Here is a 21851-nt window from a genome sequence, read left to right on the forward strand (position 1 = left end):
CGAAATGGAGTGTAGAGGTGAAGGCAGCCACAGAGATAGGAAGGGGCAGTTTTGTAAATGCATCTATAACATAGAGTGCTGATCTTGTACTTATTTGGTGTGAGATGATATACCAAGATCCCATCTGCAGCATGCGCTCAGGGCACTGAAAAAGGACCCATAGCAACATACGTGCTGTGCTCTTGCAGACTTCTGTAGAAGAAGTCCACTGTGACAGTGATGGGTACACGAATACCGTGAAGTTCGGTCTATTGAGCGCACTGGTATATAAGCCGCACCCACTAAATTTTTGGAAAAAACTGAACTTTGTACATACATAAGCCGCACTGGCTTATAAACCGCACTTATTTCCGGCACCGGATCACATACTGATACTACAGAAAAGCTGTCTATACTGTAGGTTATGAAATAAACACAAGCGGGAACAACACAAAGAAAAGCAAGCGAAAATACTGTTAGTGCCACAAAAAAAACCCAACTAAAAACAAAAAAACCCAACGAAAATAAGATCCATAAATTTAGAGATAGTCACATTTATTCAACGTCATGCTGCTCACTGAATCCACTGAAATCTTTGTCTTCAGTGTCCGAGTTGAAGAGAACCAGCACAGCTTCCGCCGCCATCTTGTCACTGACTTCAGCCTCGCTTTCACTTCATGAACATGAACACAAAGTAGAGGTCACTGCTAGTTCGCCGATTGCACTGTCGTGTGCTAGGTCGATCACCTTTAATTTGAAGGCTGCATCATAGGCATTACGTTGTGTTTTCGGCATGATGAGGGTGTACGCTTGAGCAGAGTAGAACTGAATGCTGATCTGAAGGCTTTAATGTGTGGGGATTTGATTTATAAAATGTGAACAGTTAGCACACTATCCTGAAGCTCATCCAAAAATTCATGGACAGAAATCATGATTTTGGTGAGTTGAAGGGCAGCTAAGAATAGACGAGAACTTGACGCACCCGGGATCGTTAAAATCCTGAAATAAGCCGCAGCATTGTATAAGCCACAGAGGTTAAAGCTGGGGTAAAAAGTCGCGGCTTATAGACCAAACTTTACGGTATAGATAATTATGCATGCACTCAAGGCTTGACAGAGCACAATGGGTCATGTTGCTGGTCAGGCCTAACAGATGTGTTGTAGCGCATATGGATTTGTCCAAACGCAGTGACAGCTCTTTTAGAAGCTGAATGTAAGACAGAAACTCATTGAGCCAGTAGGGTAAGGCTTTCCTGTGGTCTGGTTTCCAGAGTGTCTGTTTGGGAGAGCTCCGTTTGCCTCCACCTCTTTCAAGGAGCTGGGGGAAAAGATATGGGATTCCAAACCTGTGGAGGTAAGTGTGTGTGTTTGTGTGTGTGTGTGTGTGTGTGTGTGTGTGTGTGTGTGTGTGTGTGTGTGTGTGCATGTGTTCGTCCGTGTGTGTGTGTGCTTGTGTGTGCAGTGTGTGTTTATAAATGTACATGGACAAAGTGTGAGTGTGTTTGTTTTTTTTTAAACCAACAGTTGTGAATTCTGGACTTTTAATTTATGACTTGAAACACCACTTTTTACTGGTTTTTTTTTTCCCCTGTTAGTCAAGAGGTTATGGAACATTAGCAAACAAACAAGAAGAAAAAAGAACACCGACAACAAAACTCACACAGTGTGTTTCAATTTGTGATGTGTTCCCAGTTACCGCCAGGCGTCCAGGTGTCAGACCACTGCCGGGACCTGTTGCTGAGGCTGCTGCAGCGTAACCCTGACGACCGTATATCCTTTGATGAATTCTTCGACCATCCCTTCGTGGACCTTCTGCACAGCCCCTCCCCCTCCAGCCTCCCCAACGCTGTAGGTCACAGGTCACCGCCTTCTCTGCACAGCGATGTCAGCTGTCACAATATCGTGATGCCACCTGTCCTGATTTCGTTGTATTTTGTTACCTCCAGTCATTTTTGACTCACTTGTGTAAACAAAGTGAGTCTATGTTTTAACCCGGTGTTCGGTTGTCTGTGTGTGTGTGTGTGTGTGTGTGTGCCCGTGTGTCCGTGGTAAACTTTAACATTGACATTTTCTCTGCAAATACTTTGCCAGTTGACACAAAATTTGGCATAAAAATAGGAAAAATTCAGTTCTTTCCAGCCATCTTGTTTAACACAATATTGCACCTCTGGGATGGGCACAAAAAAATAAAAAAGAAGCCTAATTATATGCAAACTGCATTCACTGTTATATTTATATTTTTTGTATTCTCTTAACTTGGCACTTTGACCTCTTATTCCGACACAACAACAAGAGGAGTCATTATTATCATTTTTTGTTCAAACAGGAACTTCTTTTGCTAAGCATGGAATTTTTATTTATTTTGCAAACGTTTTGGTGCAGATAGTAAAGAAGGGAAATTACTCTGTAATTAATGCTAGTGGACTTAATTTATCACAAGTGAGTCTTGAAGGCCTTGCCTCTCTTGTTTTGTTTTGTTTTGTCGAATTTATTTGGTCACCCACATGCTTGCTTGTTATCAGTCACTTGGAACATTCACAAACAGAGAACCAATATGACTGGACAATGCGAAACAATTCTAATCCTCCCGAAACATAATTTGACTGTGTTGCAGGTAAACAGCGTTTGTTTGCTTTGCAGGTAAACATTGATTTAACTGTACAACTAGGTGAAAGCTGTATGTGTGTCATGTGCCTAGGGTCTGAGTACTTCTAAAACAATTTATAAATTCCAGAGAATTTTCCAGATTGTTCCTGAAAAGGTTTGATAGGAGTTGACATCTTCTGTTTGTACACCTGTCGGTTTTTCTTGCGTGCACCCCACCATGCCTCCGTTGTTGTACAGCGCACTTGTTGTGAGGAAGGTGGCAGAATGGTTGAAGCGCTTAGCTGTTGATACAGTGTCCATGAGGGTCTGAGTTCGATTCCTGCTCTCGCCCTTTCTCCCACGTTTGACTGGACAATGAAACTGAACGTCTAGTCTTTCGGATAAGATGGTAAAACAAGGTACCGTGTGCAGCACACACTTGGCGAACAGAAAAAGAACCAATAGGCAACCTTAGTGTTGTCCTCTGGCAAAATTCTGTGGAAGAAATCCACTCTAAAAGGTACATGAATAAATATGCATGTGCTCAAGGCCTGGCCAGCGTGTTGGTTAATGCTGCTGTCAGACATCTGCCCAGCAGATGTTATCTAGTGTATATATGGATTTGTCTGAAGGCAGTGACACCTCGAAAAACTGAAACTGAAACTTGTTGTGATGAGAACCGGTACCCATTTGATCAAAACAACATACTTAACTCCCAGATGTGATTAATGTTTGTACCAACTTGCCTTTGAACAAAACGCCCGCGCAGCAAACTACACTTCATTCCTCTGTTCACTTAGCGAATGCCATGAACCACTGCCCACATTTGTCTTTTTTAGCAACAAAAATAGAGACCAGTGTAGACCATGTACAAAAATCAATGAACTGAATGTAAAGGTATTGGAAAGAAGTGGAAAAAGACAATACCACGAATATTGAAAAATAAGAAAAATAATGTGTCATTTAGAATAGGGGCAAAATAATGTCATTCCAAATATTTTGTCTGCAATACATGCACAAAATATGATTTTTTTTCAAATGCACATAAGGCATATTTCTCTTTGAAGTGCAGTTAATACATTTTGTATGTTATTCAGTGGTGTCACTGGTTTTGCTGATTGAAAGCAATGCAGTCCCTAGATGGAGAAGTCCATGTAAGGAACAGTGACTGACGTCCTGACCTGTGTGCACTGTCTCATTGACATGACAGCATTTCACTGACATCCTGACCTGTGTGCACTGTCTCAGTGACACGACAGCCCTTCACTGACATCCTGACCTGTGTGCACTGTCTCAGTGACATGACAGCCCTTCACTGACATCCTGACCTGTATGCACTGTCCTAGTAACACAACAGCCCTTCACTGACATCCTGACCTGTGTGCACTGTCTCAGTGACATGACAACCCTTCACTGACATCCTGACCTGTGTGCACTGTCCTAGTGACATGACAACCCTTCACTGACATCCTGACCTGTGTGCACTGTCTCAGTGACACGACAGCCCTTCACTGACATCCTGACCTGTATGCACCGTCCTAGTGACACGACAGCCCTTCACTGACATCCTGACCTGTATGCACTGTCTCAGTAACTTGACAGCCCTTCACTGACATCCTGACCTGTATGGACTGTCTCAGTAACTTGACAGCCCTTCACTGACATCCTGACCTGTGTGCACTGTCCTAGTGACATGACAGCCCTTCACTGACATCCTGACCTGTGTGCACTGTCCTAGTGACATGACAGCCCTTCACTGACATCCTGACCTGTGTGCACTGTCCTAGTGACACAACAGCCCTTCACTGACATCCTGACCTGTGTGCACTGTCCTAGTGACACGACAGCCGTTCACTGACATCCTGACCTGTGTGCACTGTCCTAGTGACACGACAGCCCTTCACTGACATCCTGACCTGTGTGCACTGTCCTAGTGACACGACAGCCCTTCACTGATATCCTGACCTGTGTGCACTGTCTCAGTGACACGACAGCCCTTCACTGACATCCTGACCTGTATGCACTGTTCTAGTGACACGACAGCCCTTCACTGACATCCTGACCTGTATGCACTGTCCTAGTGACACGACAGCCCTTCACTGACATCCTGACCTGTGTGCACTGTCCTAGTGACTTGACAGCCCTTCACTGACATCCTGACCCGTGTGCACTGTCCTAGTGACACGACAGCCCTTCACTGACATCCTGACCTGTGTGTACTGTCCTAGTGACACGACAGCCCTTCACTGACATCCTGACCTGTGTGCACTGTCCTAGTGACACGACAGCCCTTCACTGACATCCTGACCTGTGTGCACTGTCCTAGTGACACGACAGCCCTTCGCTGACATCCTGACCTGTGTGCATACTCTCAGTGACATGACTGCTCTTCACTAAGCTGCATACTGGTCACTGACAGTCAAAGAGGTTAGAAAGGAAATATTCTGCACCTGGAGAAATAAGAGTTGATATGGGTTTATCTTGTAAATTGTGTGACAGGAGGGGGTTGATGTGTGTGTGTGTGTGTGTGTTTGTGTGTGTGTGTGTGTGTGTGTTTGTGTGTGTGTGTGTGTGTGTATGAGTAAGGGCACATAAGCATGCATACAGATATAACAAGAGTCTGTTGTTTTAGGGAGAACAAGAGAAACTGCAAATGAGTGGAGTCTTTTCGCTGTGCAGAAAGCGATAGTGTCTGACGCTGTGAAGAAGGACTCAGAGGGGGATTACCAGGCTGCTGTTCAACTGTACTGTGATGCCCTGGCCTTCTTTGTGCCTGCCATCACCTGTGAGTACCTGTCCTACCTGTGTGTTGATTCCTGACGTCTGTCCTTACCTGTGAGTACCTGTCCTACCTGTGTGTTGACTCCTGACGTCTGTCGTTAACTGTGAGTACCTGTCCTACCTGTGTGTTGGACTCTGATGTCTGTCATCACCTGTGAGTACCTGTCCTACTGTGTGTGTTGATTCCTGACGTCTGTCCTACCTGTGAGTACCTGTCCTACCTGTGTGTTGACTCCTGACGTCTGTCGTTAACTGTGAGTACCTGTCCTACCTGTGTGTTGACTCCTGATGTCTGTCATCACCTGTGAGTACCTGTCCTACCTGTGTGTTGACTCCTGACGTCTGTCGTTACCTGTGAGTACCTGTCCTACCTGTGTGTTGACTCCTGACGTCTGTCGTTACCTGTGAGTACCTGTCCTACCTGTGTGTTGACTCCTGATGTCTGTCATCACCTGTGAGTACCTGTCCTACCTGTGTGTTGACTCCTGACATCTGTCGTTACCTGTGAGTACCTGTCCTACCTGTGTGTTGACTCCTGATGTCTGTTGTTACCTGTGAGTACCTGTCCTACCTGTGTGTTGACTCCTGATGTCTGCCGTCACCTGTGAGTACCTGTCCTACCTGTGTGTTGACTCCTGATGTCTGTTGTTACCTGTGAGTACCTGTCCTACCTGTGTGTTGACTCCTGATGTCTGTCATCACCTGTGAGTACGTGTCCTACCTGTGTGTTGACTCCTGATGTCTGTCATCACCTGTGAGTACGTGTCCTACCTGTGTGTTGATTCCTGACGTCTGTTGTTACCTGTGAGTACGTGTCCTACCTGTGTGTTGACTCCTGATGTCTGTCATCACCTGTGAGTACGTGTCCTACCTGTGTGTTGATTCCTGACGTCTGTTGTTACCTGTGAGTACCTGTCCTACCTGTGTGTTGACTCCTGATGTCTGTCATCATTTGTGAGTACCTGTCCTACCTGTGTGTTGACTCCTGATGTCTGTCCTTACCTGTGAGTACCTGTCCTACCTGTGTGTTGACTCTGGTGTCTGTTGTTACCTGTGGGTACCTGTCCTTCCTGTGTGTTGACTCCTGATGTCTGTTGTTACCTGTGAGTACCTGTCCTACCTGTGTGTTGATTCCTGATGTCTGTCCTTACCTGTGAGTACCTGTCCTACCTGTGTGTTGACTCCTGGTGTCTGTTGTTACCTGTGAGTACCTGTCCTACCTGTGTGTTGACTCCTGATGTCTGTTGTTACCTGTGAGTACCTGTCCTACCTGTGTGTTGATTCCTGATGTCTATCATTACCTGTGATGTCTATCATACCTTTGTGTTGACTTGTGAGGTGTGTCTTTACCAGTGAGTGTTTTGACTGCGTGTCTGTGCATTCCATGTGTCTGCAGTTGTAACCTGTATCATTTTTCCTCACCTGTATGTTTCCATTCCCTCCATAGATGTGTGTTGTCTTTTCTGAAACACGTCTGTCGTTTCTGGGAGTTGGGTCTTAATGTTTATGTTTGTGGTTCTGCTTCTTCTGGCAGAAGTGTCTTGGATTCTCAGGTGAGTGTCTTGCACTTTGCACCTGCGGTTATGTAAGTGTCTGCAGTTTTGTTTTTTCTTCTTCGTTCCATCTTCAATTTCACACCTGTGTTCACTTATTGACCTGCCCATACCTGAAGCCCTGTTCAGAAATTGGGTGCTGTGTAAATTCACTTTATTATTATTATTGTTCTTATTTTTGTTTTTTGTTTTATTATTGTATAATTATCATTATCATTGTTATTACTAATATTAGCTTTAGTGGTGGTCTCTGCCTTATTTGATTTTGAATATTACACATCTTATTAGTTCCATAATAGTTGGACCTGGATCTTGGAACAGCATGAGTCCTGTTCATGATGTCATGATGGTTGCCTCTTAGGCTGTGTCATATAGCATACTGTGTTGTATCATTAGAAGAAAAATAAACAGCTATTTTCACATTACAGTTTGTCTATTAGTTTAAAAGAATTTGGTATTTGTTGTTGAAAAATCATAACCGTATTCACTCTGTGTGTGTGTGCGTGTGTGTATGTGTGTGTGTGTGTGTGTGTGTGTGTGTGCGCGCGCGTGCGTGCATGTGGGTGTGTGTGTGTGTGTGTGTGTGCGTTTCTTCTTTTTTTTCCCAGATGAAAAGAATCCTGCAAAAAAAGAAGCTTTGAGAATGAAGGTAAACATCACTCCTTATTTATTTTTTGGTTTGTTTTTGTGTGTAGCATCTCTGTTTATGTTGTTGAATGTTTCTTTGAAAAGGAAGAATAATGGTATATTACCATTAAAAAAGAACATTTGTATAGGTATCCAAAGCAGACAGAAGGAAAAGGAAAAAAAAAAAACAGTAGAAGACAATGCTATCTCATTCTTTTCACAAGCCAGGGATGACAATGCAATGTTATCTGCATTACCTGCAAAGTGAAGGCAGACATTACTAGAACTACGCAAAACACAGGTGCACAAAAAGAGTCCTCTCAGCTCAAATGCTTCTTATCAATAGAGTGATCAGAAAAGCTCGGAGGAAAAGAAGACATGTATTGAAAATGGAAATCTGATGAAAACTCACAGTGAAAGAGGAACTTGACTCATACGTTGTCTTCAGGAGTACATGGTGATAGTGATGTAGTGATGATGGATAGTGATGCTGGATAGTGATGTAGTGATGATGGTTAGCGATGCTGGATAGTGATGTAGTGATGATGGTTAGTGATGCTGGATAGTGATGCAGTGATGATGGATAGTGATGCTGGATAGTGATGCAGTGATGATGGATAGTGATGATGGATAGTGATGCAGTGACCATGGATAGTGATGATGGATAGTGATGCTGTGACCATGGATAGTGATGATGGATAGTGATGCAGTGATGATGGATAGTGATGCTGTGACCATGGATAGTGACCATGGATAGTGATGATGGATAGTGATGCTGTGACCATGGATAGTGATGATGGATAGTGATGCTGTGACCATGGATAGTGATGATGGATAGTGATGCTGTGACCATGGATAGTGATGATGGATAGTGATGATGGATAGTGATGCTGTGACCATGGATAGTGATGATGGATAGTGATGCTGTGACCATGGATAGTGATGATGGATAGTGATGATGGATAGTGATGCTGTGACCATGGATAGTGATGATGGATAGTGGTGATGGATAGTGATGCTATGACCATGGATAGTGATGACGGATAGTGATGCAGTGACCATGGATAGTGATGATGGATAGTGATGCTGTGACCATGGATAGTGGTGATGGATAATGGTGATGGATAGTGATGCTGTGACCATGGATAGTGGTGATGGATAGTGACGCAGTGACCATGGGTAGTGGTGATGGATAGTGATGCTGTGACCATGGGTAGTGATGATGAATAGTGATGATGGATAGTGATGCAGTGACCATGGATAGTGATGCTGTGACCATGGATAGTGGTGATGGATAGTGACGCAGTGACCATGGGTAGTGGTGATGGATAGTGATGCTGTGACCATGGGTAGTGATGATGGATAGTGATGATGGATAGTGATGCAGTGACCATGGATAGTGATGATGCTGTGACCATGGATAGTGATGATGGATAGTGATGATGGATAGTGATGCTGTGACCATGGATAGCGATGATGGATAGTGATGATGGATAGTGATGCTGTGACCATGGATAGCGATGATGGATAGTGATGCAGTGACCATGGATAGTGATGATGGATAGTGATGATGGATAGTGATGCTGTGACCATGGATAGTGATGGTGGATAGTGATGATGAATAGTGATGCTGTGACCATGGGTAGTGATGATGGATAGTGATGATGGATAGTGATGCTGTGACCATGGATAGTGATGATGGATAGTGATGCTGTGACCATGGATAGTGATGATGGATAGTGATGATGGATAGTGATGCTGTGACCATGATAGTGATGATGGATAGTGATGCTGTGACCATGGATAGCGATGATGGATAGTGATGCAGTGACCATGGATAGTGATGATGGATAGTGATGCTGTGACCATGGATAGTGATGATGGATAGTGATGCTGTGACCATGGATAGCGATGATGGATAGTGATGCAGTGACCATGGATAGTGATGATGGATAGTGATGATGAATAGTGATGCTGTGACCATGGATAGTGATGATGGATAGTGATGATGAATAGTGATGCTGTGACCATGGATAGCGATGATGGATAGTGATGCTGTGACCATGGATAATGATTACAAATAGTGATGATGGATAGTGATGCTGTCGCGATGGATAATGATGACAGATAGTGATGATGGATAGTAATGTGGTGATGATGGATAGTGATGCTGTGACCAGGGATAGTGATGATGGATAGTGATGCAGTGATGATAGATAGTGATAATGGATAGTGATTCAGTGATTATGGATAGTGATGACGGATAGTGATGCTGTGACCATGGATAATGATGATGGATAGTGATGATAGATAGTGATGCGGTGACCAAGAATAGTGATGATGAATAGTGATGTGGTGATGATAGATAGTGTTGTAGTGACCATGGATAGTGATAATGGATAGTGATGTGGTGATGATGGATAGTGATGTGGTGATGGATAGTAATGATGGATAGTGATGTGGTGATGATGGATAGTGATGTAGTGACCATGGATAGTGATGATGTTTAGTGATGCAGTGACGGTGGATATTTTGATGATAGTGACCCAGTGATATTTTGATAGTGACACAGTGATGATAGTGACAATGGATAGTGATGATGGATAGTGACGCAGTGACGATAGATAGTGATAATGGATAGTGACGATATATAGTGACAATGGATAGTGATGATGGATAGTGACGCAGTGACGATTGATAGTGATGGATAGTGACAATGGATAGTGATGATGGATAGTGACGATATTATAGTGATGATGGATAGTTATGATGGATAGTGATGATATATAGTGACAATGGGTAGTGACGATGGATAGTGATGTGGTGACGATGGATAGTGATGGTGACAGGTCCAGGAGTACATGGGCCGTGCGGAGACCCTGAAACAGCTGCTGAAGCCCCACAGAAAGCAGGGAGACACCCTGGATCGAACCCTGTCCTCTGACCCCGATGAAAAGCTGGGTGGGTGAGGGCTGCCTGGCTGGCTGGGGTGGGGTGGGAGAGGGGGTGGGGGGACTTTTTTAACAGGATTTTCTCCTCTTTGTGGAAAAAAAATTTGTCTTCTCATTTAAAAAAAAAAAATTTGTCTGTTGACACACGCACTGAATCCATGTCTCTTTCTTTCTTTCTCTTTCTCCCTCTCTCTTTCTCTCTCTGTCTCCCTCTCTCTGTGTGTCTCCCTTCTCCATTTTTCTGTGATGTGATCTTTTTCAGTAATAGTATGTGTTGTACTTAATTAGGTTATGAACATGCTTTTGTTTATGTCTTTTATTTTCATATGTAATTGTGTGTGTGTGTGTGTGTGTGTGTGTGTGTGTGCATATCTATAAATACATATGGGTCTGAAAACACACACACACACACACACACACACACACACACACAATTATGATACATTTTAGTGCTTTGATGTGTGAACACAAGTAGATGTTTGAGATAGTTGTGTGTTTCTGAGGCAAGCACAGTTTTTCTTTGTGTGATGCAATGGAAAGATTGATGAGTTTGGATGTTGTTATGTATGAACACAAGTTGGTGTTTGGGACTGATGTAAAATTTATGTGGCAAGCACAGTTTTGCTTTGTGTGATTCAATAGAAAAGTTGATGAGTATGGATGTTGTTATGTGTGAACAAGAGTTGATGTTTGAGATAGATGTGCACATCTGTAGCAACCACAGAATTTTTGCTTTGCGTGATTCAATAGAAACATTGATGAATGTGGGTGTTGTGGTGTTTGAACAGCCGGCATGATACAGGAAGACACACCGGAGTTGCTGGCAGCCATCAGACTGATCCAAGCAGCCGTGAAAGAGGTATGGGGTGCCTTTTCTCGCTATGATTGGGTCGTTGTTGTCGTTGACTTTCTTCTTCTTCTTCTTCTTCTTCTACCCCCTTAACTCACTCAGTACGGCCAGTCCTCTCTTCTCCTCTACACAGACCCCTCGGATGTCCAGTGGGTGTCTGAATGACCCAACCTTTAGCTTCCGTCGTCAGAATTGTGGTATTCTTTGTCAACATTCACCTCTTCAGTATAAGATCCTTCCGCTTGCAATATTTGGATGATGGTAATTGGGGTGAAACGCTGTTAACGTCGTCTCTTTCGCCGTTCGTATGGAAAGAGTTAACTCTGTGATGAGTCACTAGGGTGTCGCACAAAAGAACCGTGCAATGATTCTTTACTTAGTGAAGAGAGCAGTGAGGAAGAGCAGTGGCTGACTGAAGCATTTGAATCTGGGAACACAGAAACAGAGTGTGTCTGAAAGGGATCAAGCCTAAGGGTGTTCTGCTTGTCTCTTCCTGGTGTAGGATGTTGAAGCCCACACAGCTCTGCACATGTGGGGACAAGAATCCCTCAACCTCCATCGCCTGGTTACGCCAAGGTTCAAACCCCAAACCCTCTGTGTTAGGACAGTGTAGTTTTTGTTCCTTTTCTGACATTGCGTTATTCCACAGTTAGCGGTCATGTATAAGTTGTCTGGAAAACTGTTTACAGAGGATGATGTTACGACCAATTGTTTAAACACAAACACATTGAACAGTGTAGTTTACAGTGTGGAGTCATAGAGAGGTGTGGCAGAGAAGATGTGTCAGACAGACAGGGTGGTAGAGAATTCCCAATAGCCGGGAGTTGTTTGCTGTTGCAGAAAGTTTTGGGAGTTTCACTTTCATTCATGGTAGGCACCAGAGTATGTACAGTCATGCATATGTGCTTAACCTTATCTGCTTCATAAAAAGGTGAGGGGTGGGTGGGGGGTGTTTGTGTGGTGGACAGGAATGTGATGCCTGTTCAATGTGCTAACGCTCTGTGTTGGCCAGGCCTTCAGTGTATGCCAAATGCTACATCTTCATGGGTGTGGTCCATTGGAGATGTATATTTGAACGTAAACTTGTGCTGTTGGCATGTATTTACGCAGTATCATGCGCTACATCAAAATGATTCATTGTTACTGTATTTCATTGTAGTTTTTTTGGTGTTTTTTTTTGTCACAACCTTTTTTTCTATGTGGATTATGGTGAGAGTGTATTAGCATAGTGCAGTATTACCCAGTGCCACCTTTTTTTGTTTTGTTTTCTTATCACAAAGAATTTTTCTGCAGAATTTTGCCAGGGCAAACTTTTTGTTGGTGTGGTTTCTTTTGTGTGTGTTATTATTGTTGTTGTTGTTATCATTATTGTTACTGTTATTATTGTTGTTGTTATCATTATTGTTATTATTTTGTTGTTGTTGTTGTTATATTACTATGATTATTTTGATGATGATGATTATTATTGTTGTTGTTGTTCTTCTTCTTATCATCATCATCATCATCATCATTATGATCATGATATGACTCACTGATTGCTGTATGATGCTGTGCTGGGTGTTGTGTGGCAGGAGGTGAAGGAGCACTACAGCAAGTCCCTGGCTCACTATGAAATGGCTCTGGGGGCCATCATCAGACTGCTGCCTCGTGAGTCATGTGTGTGTGTGTGTGTGTGTGTGTGTGTGTGTGTGTGTGTGTGTGTGTGTGTGAAGGACTACAGCAAGTCCCTGGCTCACTATGAAATGGCTCTGGGGGCCATCATCAGACTGCTGCCTCGTGAGTCGTGTGTGTGTGGGGGGTGGGGTGGGGGGGTGTGTGGGTGGGTGTATGAGGTGTGGTGTGGTGTGGTGTTGTGCGTAAGGAAAGGGGGTATGTGTGTGTGTGTGTAAATTCGTTTTTTTCTGTTTTCATTCTGCAGAAGAACCTAAAGGTCCAAGACGTGACTTATTGGTACAACAGGTGAGTGTTGTTGTTTGTTGTTTTTTTTTCTAATGTCCTTGTATGATTGTCTGTGTCTCTCTGTGCTGTTGATGATGTTTGAGACAGAACCTAATCAACTGTGTCCAGGTGCAGTTCTACTTATTTTACTGTTCCTTTTCACCATAAGCTATTCATTGTCATATTAATATGCAAGTTTTGCTGACAATGTTGTTATGTAGCAGTGTGTATGTGAACAGAAAAGAATAGAATAGAGTAGAATGAATTTTAATGTGTGTGTGTGTGCGTTTGTGCGTATCCCCAGACTGGTGAACACATTTTCAAAGTGATAAAATTCTGCAGTGATTAAGATTTTGCATCACATATCAATATTGATTGTTGTTGGCCTCAGTATGGCTGTCATTTCATTTTTGTGGTCAGTACATTCACAGACTGACACAAGCTTACAGTTGGGCCAACAGCAAAGTTAGAGCTGAGTGATGAATGGTTTATCTGCTGCAGTGGAAGAACATTCTTGTTGTGTCATGGGTTCTTTTTCAGTGTGCCAAGTGCATGCTGTACACAGGACCTCGGTTTACCATCTCCTCTGAATGACTAGACGCTTTGTTTGATTTTCCAGTCAAACTTGGAAGAAAGGGCTGGATTGTGATTTGAAGTCAGACCCTCACAGACATTGCATTGGCAGATAAACGTCTTAACCAGTCTGCCTTCCTGTTTGAGTATAGATCATGTTAGGGGGTATCAAGGCAAATAACAGGTGCAAGATTCAGCAATAAATCAGTCATGTTTGAACGAGTTTGACAGTGTTAGTGGCATCAAAATTGCACAATAGACAAGTTGTAAAATGTTAGATTTTCAATCTGAGGGTTGTGGGTTTGAATCTCAGTACCAGCGCCTGGTGGTATAGGTAGATCTCTCTGATCTCCCAGGTAACATATGTGTAGACCTGCTAGTGCCTGAACCCCCTTCTTGTATATACACACACAGAAGATCGGATACACACGTTAAAGATCCTGTAATCCATATCAGCGTTCGGTGGGTTATGGAAACAAGAACATACCCGGCACGCACACCCCCATAAGTGGAACATGGCTGCCTACATGGCTGGGTAAATGAACAAAACGGTCATACACATAAAATGTTACATGTCTGTATGAGTATATATGTGCATGACTGAAACCTGATCAAATGACACAGGCAACAAATGATGAGCGCCCAGTGGCAGCTGTCAGTTGGCTCTACCCAGGCAGACAGCCTGTTGTGCAAATGACCCCGTGTTCGTAAAGCGCTTAGAGCTTGGTTTCCGACTGAGGATAGGCGCTGTAGGAATATCCATTTCAAATCAAACCCTCTCTTTCTTTCTCAGTCTGTCTGACTCTCCATTTTTCCTCCCTCAACCCCACTTTCTGTATGTGTGCTATGTAGGAGCTATATAGGTATCCATATCATCATGATCATCATGAAGGTTTTCATGATTTTGAGAGTTATGGTGGTGGTAACTGTGACATGCCTGAAATGCAGGCGGACTGAGGATAGGACCTATATAAGTATCCATATCCTGATGATGATGAAGACAGTGATGACTGTGAAACACCTGAAATGCAGGTGGACCGAGGATAGGACATATATAAGTGTCCAATATCCTGATGATGATGATGAAGACAGTGATGACTGTGACACACCTGAAATGCAGGTGGACCGAGGATAGGACCTATATAAGTGTCCAATATCCTGATGATGATGAAGGCAGTGATGACCGTGAAACACCTGAAATGCAGGTGGACCGAGGATAGGACCTATATAAGTGTCCAATATCCTGATGATGATGAAGACCGTGATGACCGTGAAACACCTGAAATGCAGGTGGACCGAGGATAGGACCTATATAAGTGTCCAATATCCTGATGATGATGATGAAGACAGTGATGACCGTGAAACACCTGAAATGCAGGTGGACCGAGGATAGGACATATATAAGTGTCCAATATCCTGATGATGATGAAGACAGTGATGACTGTGCGTGCCGTGGCCGTCAGGTGGACCGATGGATGAGTCGGGCAGAGTGCATCAAGTCCTATGTGGCAGTGCAGGCCCTTGACACCAGCAGCTCCACGGGCCTGTCCACCCAGGAGGAGGACGACACACAGTCCAGCGTCATGAGTCAGTCACCTGTCTGTCCATCTGTCCCCCTGTCTGTCTCTCTGTCCACCTGTCTGTCTGTCTGTTGCTTTCTGTTTTCAGTCACATGATTTTTGTCATTTGGTCTCTTTTCTGCCTTTTTCTGTGGCTTTTTGTCTGTCTCAGTCTGTCTCTGTCTCTGTCTGTCTCTCTGCCTCTGTCTCAGTCTGTCTCTCTGTCTCTGTCTGTCTCTCTGCCTCTGTCTTTGTCTGTTTCTCTGCCTCTGTCTCAGTCTGTCTCTCTGTCTCTGTTTCTGTCTGTCTCTCTCTGTCTCTGTTGTCGGTCTGTCTCTCTCTGTCTCTGTCAGGGGGAGGTGGAGGGGTATGTGTGTGCATGGATATAAGAGAGAGAAAGAAAGAGAGGAGAGATAGAGAAAGAGAGAGTGTGTGTGTTACAGCATGCTTATGTATGACTTTGTGTGCATATGTATGTGTGTGTGTTTGAAACTATTTGTGTGCATGTCACAGTGTGTCATTTTGTGTATGTGTGTGTTCTTCAGTGTAACATGTATTGACATTGTATGATTTTACACGAAGTATGTGTTTTTGTGGTTACACATGTTCTTGTTTGTATGTGTGAGCCTGTGTGTGTGTGTGTGTGTGTGTGTGTGTGTGTGCGCATACGTGTGTGTGTACATGCATGAGTGTGTACGTGCATGAGTGAGTGTGTTTGTGTATGTGCATTAGTGTGTGTGTGTGTGTGTGTGTGTGCGTGTGTTTGTGCTTGTACATGTGTGTGTGTGTACATCTGCATGTGTGTGTGTGTGAGTGTGTGTGTGTGTGTGTGTGAAAGCACACACACAACTAAGACAGAGCATTTGTTGTGTGTTTTCAGACCAGTGCTGCGTCCAGTGACGACAGGGGGGACAACCCTCACCGCAGAGTTGTGACCACAGTGTGCTGTGTGCCTGCTGACCCCTGACTGTGGTGACTTGTCACGTTAAACCACCCATGGCATGACATGACATACACATGTGTTTGTACGTCTGTTGCTTCGTGATAGGGACGGGTACCACAGACGGGACTGCAGCCACACTGCCAGCACCTGATTCCATTCCATCCACAAAACAATAATATCAGTGTCCGCGTCTGTTCTTGTGTCTCTGCTGAATGTGTCGCATTATTGCTTGCTTCAGTGAGTGTTCTGATGTCAGCTATCTTTGGGGTTTTTGAAAGATGTTTTCTACTCATCATCTGTTTTTTCTTTCTTTATGCCTCTGCCGTAGCATTTAGGACATTTTGTTTATTTATACATTGATGATGACGAATGATGATGGGGGTGATGAAGAGGCTGCAGTGGGGGTCTCCATTTAAGTCTGGCACTGCTGGATGATGTTGCGCTCGCATGATTTTTCCCCAGCATCATCCAGGCTGTGAGATACAGACACCTGTAGTGTTGGTCAGGAAATGTGAGCATCACTCCCAAAGACATGTACGTCAAGTGAACGACCCTCCACTGTGAGGTCCCAGTCTTCCTGTAGATTTGAGCTTGTAGCTCACTCAGCTGTTGCAAGGAGCCGGCCACGGGCCGAAAAAAACCCATCTCCGATGGAGCTTGAAGCGGTCGTCAGTCCCTGACGCTAACCACTTTGGTGGCTGGTTCAGCTGTTGTTTTTCTTTGTTAAAGGAGCCTTGTTTTATGCCAGTATTAGAATGGATCTTCAGGCATTATGTGGCCACAAATAGCTTTGAACAAATGTATAAAGGAACAGATCTGAGGAAAGAATTAAGCCAAAAAAACAGAAGAGGAAGAAAAGGTGAAACGTGAAAATGTTGCGTAAATGAGTGAACAAATCTTGGAAGGAAAGGAGCAGAGAAAGAGACTGGGCAAAAAAAATAAGATGGAAAAAAAAAAAGAAAAGAAAAAGGACAGCATAAAGTGAAACCATTATGATTTTGTAAATATGTTAAACCACACACACCAGGAAAATGTTAGCCAGGGTCGTAGTGACCCTGCTCAGCTCTGTGACTGTGTGCAGTGTGTGAACGTTTCAAGCATGCAAGTCAAGTCTGGTGAAGTGGACTCCCAAAACAGGTGCAAATGTTGTAGGTGTGTGTGTGTGTGTGTGTGTGTGTGTGTGTGTGTGCGTGTGCCAAGACACACAAGATGGTTTAAAACAATGAAATCTTGTCTACCTTGTATACCGTTCTGCATAACGTATGTAAACCTGTAAATTTTGTGTGCTCTATATGCCACCCAAAAAAAGGAGTCTTTCATCGATGAATGTTGAGGTGGATTTGGAGAGTAATGTTGAGGTGGACATGGAGAGTCATGTTGAGGTGGACTTGGAGAGTCATGTTGAGGTGGACTTGGAGTGATGTTGAGGTGGACTTGGAGTGATGTTGAGGTGGACTTGGAGAGTGATGTTGAGGTTGACTTGGAGTGATGTTGAGGTGGACTTGGAGTGATGTTGAGGTGGACTTGGAGTGATGTTGAGGTGGACTTGGAGAGTGATGTTGAGGTAGACTTGGAGAGTGATGCTGAGGTGGACTTGGAGAGTAATGTTGAGGTGGACTTGGAGAGTGATGCTGAGGTGGACATGGAGAGTGATGTTGAGGTGGACTTGGAGAGTAATGTTGAGGTGGACTTGGAGAGTCATGTTGAGGTGGACTTGGAGTGATGTTGAGGTGGACTTGGAGTGATGTTGAGGTGGACTTGGAGTGATGTTGAGGTGGACTTGGAGAGTGATGTTGAGGTGGACTTGGAGAGTGATGTTGAGGTGGACTTGGAGAGTGATGCTGAGGTGGACTTGGAGAGTAATGTTGAGGTGGACTTGGAGTAATGTTGAGGTGGACATGGAGAGTCATGTTGAGGTGGACTTGGAGAGTGATGCTGAGGTGGACTTGGAGAGTAATGTTGAGGTGGACATGGAGAGTGATGCTGAGGTGGACTTGGAGAGTAATGTTGAGGTGGACTTGGAGTGATGTTGAGGTGGACATGGAGAGTGATGTTGAGGTGGACTTGGAGAGTAATGTTGAGGTGGACATGGAGAGTGATGTTGAGGTGGACATGGAGTGATGTTGAGATGGACTTGGAGAGTAATGCTGAGGTGGACTTGGAGAGTGATGCTGAGGTGGACTTGGAGAGTGATGTTGAGGTGGACTTGGAGAGTAATGTTGAGGTGAACTTGGAGAGTGATGTTGAGGTGGACTTGGAGAGTAATGTTGAGGTGGACATGGAGAGTGATGTTGAGGTGGACATGGAGTGATGTTGAGGTGGACTTGGAGAGTAATGTTGAGGTGGACTTGGAGAGTGATGCTGAGGTGGACTTGGAGAGTAATGTTGAGGTGGACATGGAGAGTGATGTTGAGGTGGACTTGGAGAGTAATGTTGAGGTGGACTTGGAGTGATGTTGAGGTGGACTTGGAGAGTGATGTTGAGGTGGACTTGGAGAGTAATGTTGAGGTGGACATGGAGAGTTATGTTGAGGTGGACATGAAGTGATGTTGAGGTGGACTTGGAGAGTAATGTTGAGGTGGACTTGGAGAGTGATGCTGAGGTGGACTTGGAGAGTGATGCTGAGGTGGACATGGAGTGATGTTGAGGTGGACTTGGAGAGTAATGTTGAGGTGGACTTGGAGAGTGATGCTGAGGTGGACTTGGAGAGTAATGTTGAGGTGGACATGGAGAGTGATGTTGAGGTGGACTTGGAGAGTAATGTTGAGGTGGACTTGGAGTGATGTTGAGGTGGACTTGGAGAGTGATGTTGAGGTGGACATGGAGAGTTATGTTGAGGTGGACATGGAGAGTGATGTTGAGGTGGACATGGAGTGATGTTGAGGTGGACATGGAGAGTAATGTTGAGGTGGACATGGAGAGTGATGTTGAGGTGGACTTGGAGAGTAATGTTGAGGTGGACTTGGAGTGATGTTGAGGTGGACTTGGGAGAGTAATGTTGAGGTGGACTTGGAGAGTGATGTTGAGGTGGACTTGGAGAGTGATGTTGAGGTGGACTTGGAGAGTAATGTTGAGGTGGACTTGGAGAGTGATGCTGAGGTGGACTTGGAGAGTAATGTTGAGGTGGACTTGGAGAGTGTCTACATTAACCCCTTGACTGCAGAACCTGGGTGAAATGAGATGTGGCAGAGTATGGAGTGCAGCTGCTACTTTTTGTGTTTTTCTCAATGTTGTGATGTTGCTGATCAGCAGCACCAGTGCCATCCCAAGAGGAAGTCATCCAGGTAAAGAATGGTGACTGGCATCCTCATCTGTGAACCCTTGTCATATCTCAGTGAGGGAACAGCCCCTCATTGATGAGCATGCTCATCAGCAGTAGTTAAGTGGTAAAAACCTTCACCCTATGGACTTGTGGACGTGTACGAGCAATGATGCTTACTGTCTGGGATTTTGTTGAGACTGGTCACATTTGTCCATATGTTACGCTGTCATCAAAATGGTACCAATGAGTTCATTTTCAGCTTTCTCTGTTCGTCTGCTGGCTTTTTTTTTGTTAGAAGCTGCTTGGTGGTATCAGAGTGTGATGAAGTGAGTGTGGGTTGGTGTTATGAGTCTCACTGCTGGAGTGTTGGCTTGGTGGTAATGCGTCCGCCTAGGAAACAAGAGAATCTGAGCGCAGTGGTTCGAATCCCACAGTTGCCAGTATTTTCTCCCCCTTCACTAGACCTTGAGTGGTGGTCTGGATGCTAGTCATTCAGATGAGATGATAAACCGAGGTCCCATGTGCAGCGTGCACTTGGCACACGTAAAAGAACCCACGGCCAAAAAATGGTTGTCCCTGGCAAAATTATGTTGAAAAATCTAATTCATTAGGAAAACAAATAAAACTGCAGGCAGGAAAAAAAAAGGTGGCGCTCTCAGTGTAGGGACATGCTCTCCCTGGGGAGAGCAGCCCAAATTTCACACTGAGATATTTGTTGTGACAAAAGAGTAATACAATACAATTCAATACAATACAATACAGTACAATACAATACAATACTGGTCTCAGGTGATGAATATGAGTCAAAGCCAGTCATGAGTGTGTGTGCACGGAATCCGAGTTGATTGGGCCAATCAGTTGATTCACTTGCCTGAACAGGAAAGGATGTGATTTTTGTCTCGGGCAGGTCAACAATGTGTGTTTGCCATGCAAGTAAATGTTATACTGTATACTGATGCGACTGAGGGCCTGAGTGTTCCTAAGAAAATTGAAACTGTTCCAAGGAAATTTCCAGTTGTTCATAAGAAGGGTTGAAAGGGGTTGGCATCTGTGTGCGTGAGTGTTATTGCTTTGGTGTGGTTTGGGACAGTGAAGTAGTGCCATGACTGTGTCTGGGGAATGACAGTGGTGCTTGCTGTGGATGTTAGCATCGGTTCTGTACATTGATTGTCTCAACGATTTGACTTTTTTCCTTCTTTTTTTTTCCCCATACATGGGTTGCAACTCCTATATTCACTTGTATGTTTTAGTGGGTTTTCACATAGTGAAGTATGTATGAGTGTGTTTTTACATGGTGAAGTATGTATGAATGGGTTTTCACATGGTGAAGTATGTATGAGTGGGTTTTCACATGGTGAAGTATGTATGAGTGGGTTTTCACATGGTGAAGTATGTATGAATGGGTTTTCACATGGTGAAGTATGTATGAGTGGGTTTTCACTTGGTGAAGTATGTATGAGTGGGTTTTCACATGGTGAAGTATGTATGAGTGGGTTTTCACTTGGTGAAGTATGTATGAATGGGTTTTCACTTGGTGAAGTATGTATGAGTGGGTTTTCACATGGTGAAGTATGTATGAGTGGGTTTTCACATGGTGAAGTATATATGAATGGGTTTTCACATGGTGAAGTATGTATGAGTGGGTTTTCACATGGTGAAGCATGACTGTTTTTACCCCGCCATGTTGGCAGCCATACTCCATTTTTGTGAAGTCTGATTCTTTATTGTAGGGCTGCTCTTTTTTGTCACCGGAATTGTGACAGTTTTGTTATATTTCAGGTATGTAGCTCAGGCCATGGGGAAGTCAGATAACCTGGAAAGAAAACATCAAAAGAAGGTGGTGGAGAAAACAAACAAAACTGAGAAAATTATCGCATTATGCTGTGAAAATGCTGAAAGAATAGTAGAAATAAGTAGGAATGAATGATATGCAGAAGGTCTTTTGCATATAGGAGAGATCCTGGTTGCAGTGGAACACAAACATACCCAGCATGCACACCCCTGAAAACGGCCTGCCATGATGGCGAGGTAAAAACGGTTGACATGTAAAACCCCACTTGTACATACAAGTGAATTGCAAACCATTAATGCAGAAAGAAAGAAATTTGAAAGCAGAAGAACATACAAACGTATTCACACACACACAGGCGCCTGTGAGTAAAGTTGTATTTTGTGCAGAGTTCTGATGTATAGTACTGTTTCTGTTGAATGATGTTTTATACAGAACTACAGCTGAAGAAAGCATGTGTG

At 44.0% G+C, this 21851-nt stretch overlaps 1 protein-coding gene and 1 pseudogene across 1 annotated transcript in view; one reads left to right on the forward strand and one right to left on the reverse strand.

Annotated features, from left to right (window-relative positions):
• Positions 1–17750, forward strand: part of LOC143296903 (serine/threonine-protein kinase ULK3-like) — a 25876-nt gene extending 8126 nt beyond the window's left edge. Inside the window, exons 6-15 of the mRNA XM_076608900.1 lie at positions 1250–1332; positions 1671–1826; positions 5244–5349; positions 7507–7547; positions 10375–10486; positions 11265–11335; positions 12898–12973; positions 13245–13285; positions 15301–15424; positions 16277–17750. Of these exons, the coding sequence (XP_076465015.1) occupies positions 1250–1332; positions 1671–1826; positions 5244–5349; positions 7507–7547; positions 10375–10486; positions 11265–11335; positions 12898–12973; positions 13245–13285; positions 15301–15424; positions 16277–16296 (830 nt within the window). The 3' untranslated portion in view covers positions 16297–17750. The remainder of the gene's footprint in view (positions 1–1249; positions 1333–1670; positions 1827–5243; positions 5350–7506; positions 7548–10374; positions 10487–11264; positions 11336–12897; positions 12974–13244; positions 13286–15300; positions 15425–16276) is intronic.
• A 287-nt stretch (positions 17751–18037) lies between these two features.
• Positions 18038–21620, reverse strand: LOC143297471 (uncharacterized; annotated as a pseudogene).
• Positions 21621–21851: the final 231 nt, after the last annotated feature.

The sequence above is a fragment of the Babylonia areolata genome, chromosome 22 (assembly GCF_041734735.1).
Source record: "Babylonia areolata isolate BAREFJ2019XMU chromosome 22, ASM4173473v1, whole genome shotgun sequence".
Classification (NCBI taxonomy): domain Eukaryota; kingdom Metazoa; phylum Mollusca; class Gastropoda; order Neogastropoda; family Buccinidae; genus Babylonia; species Babylonia areolata.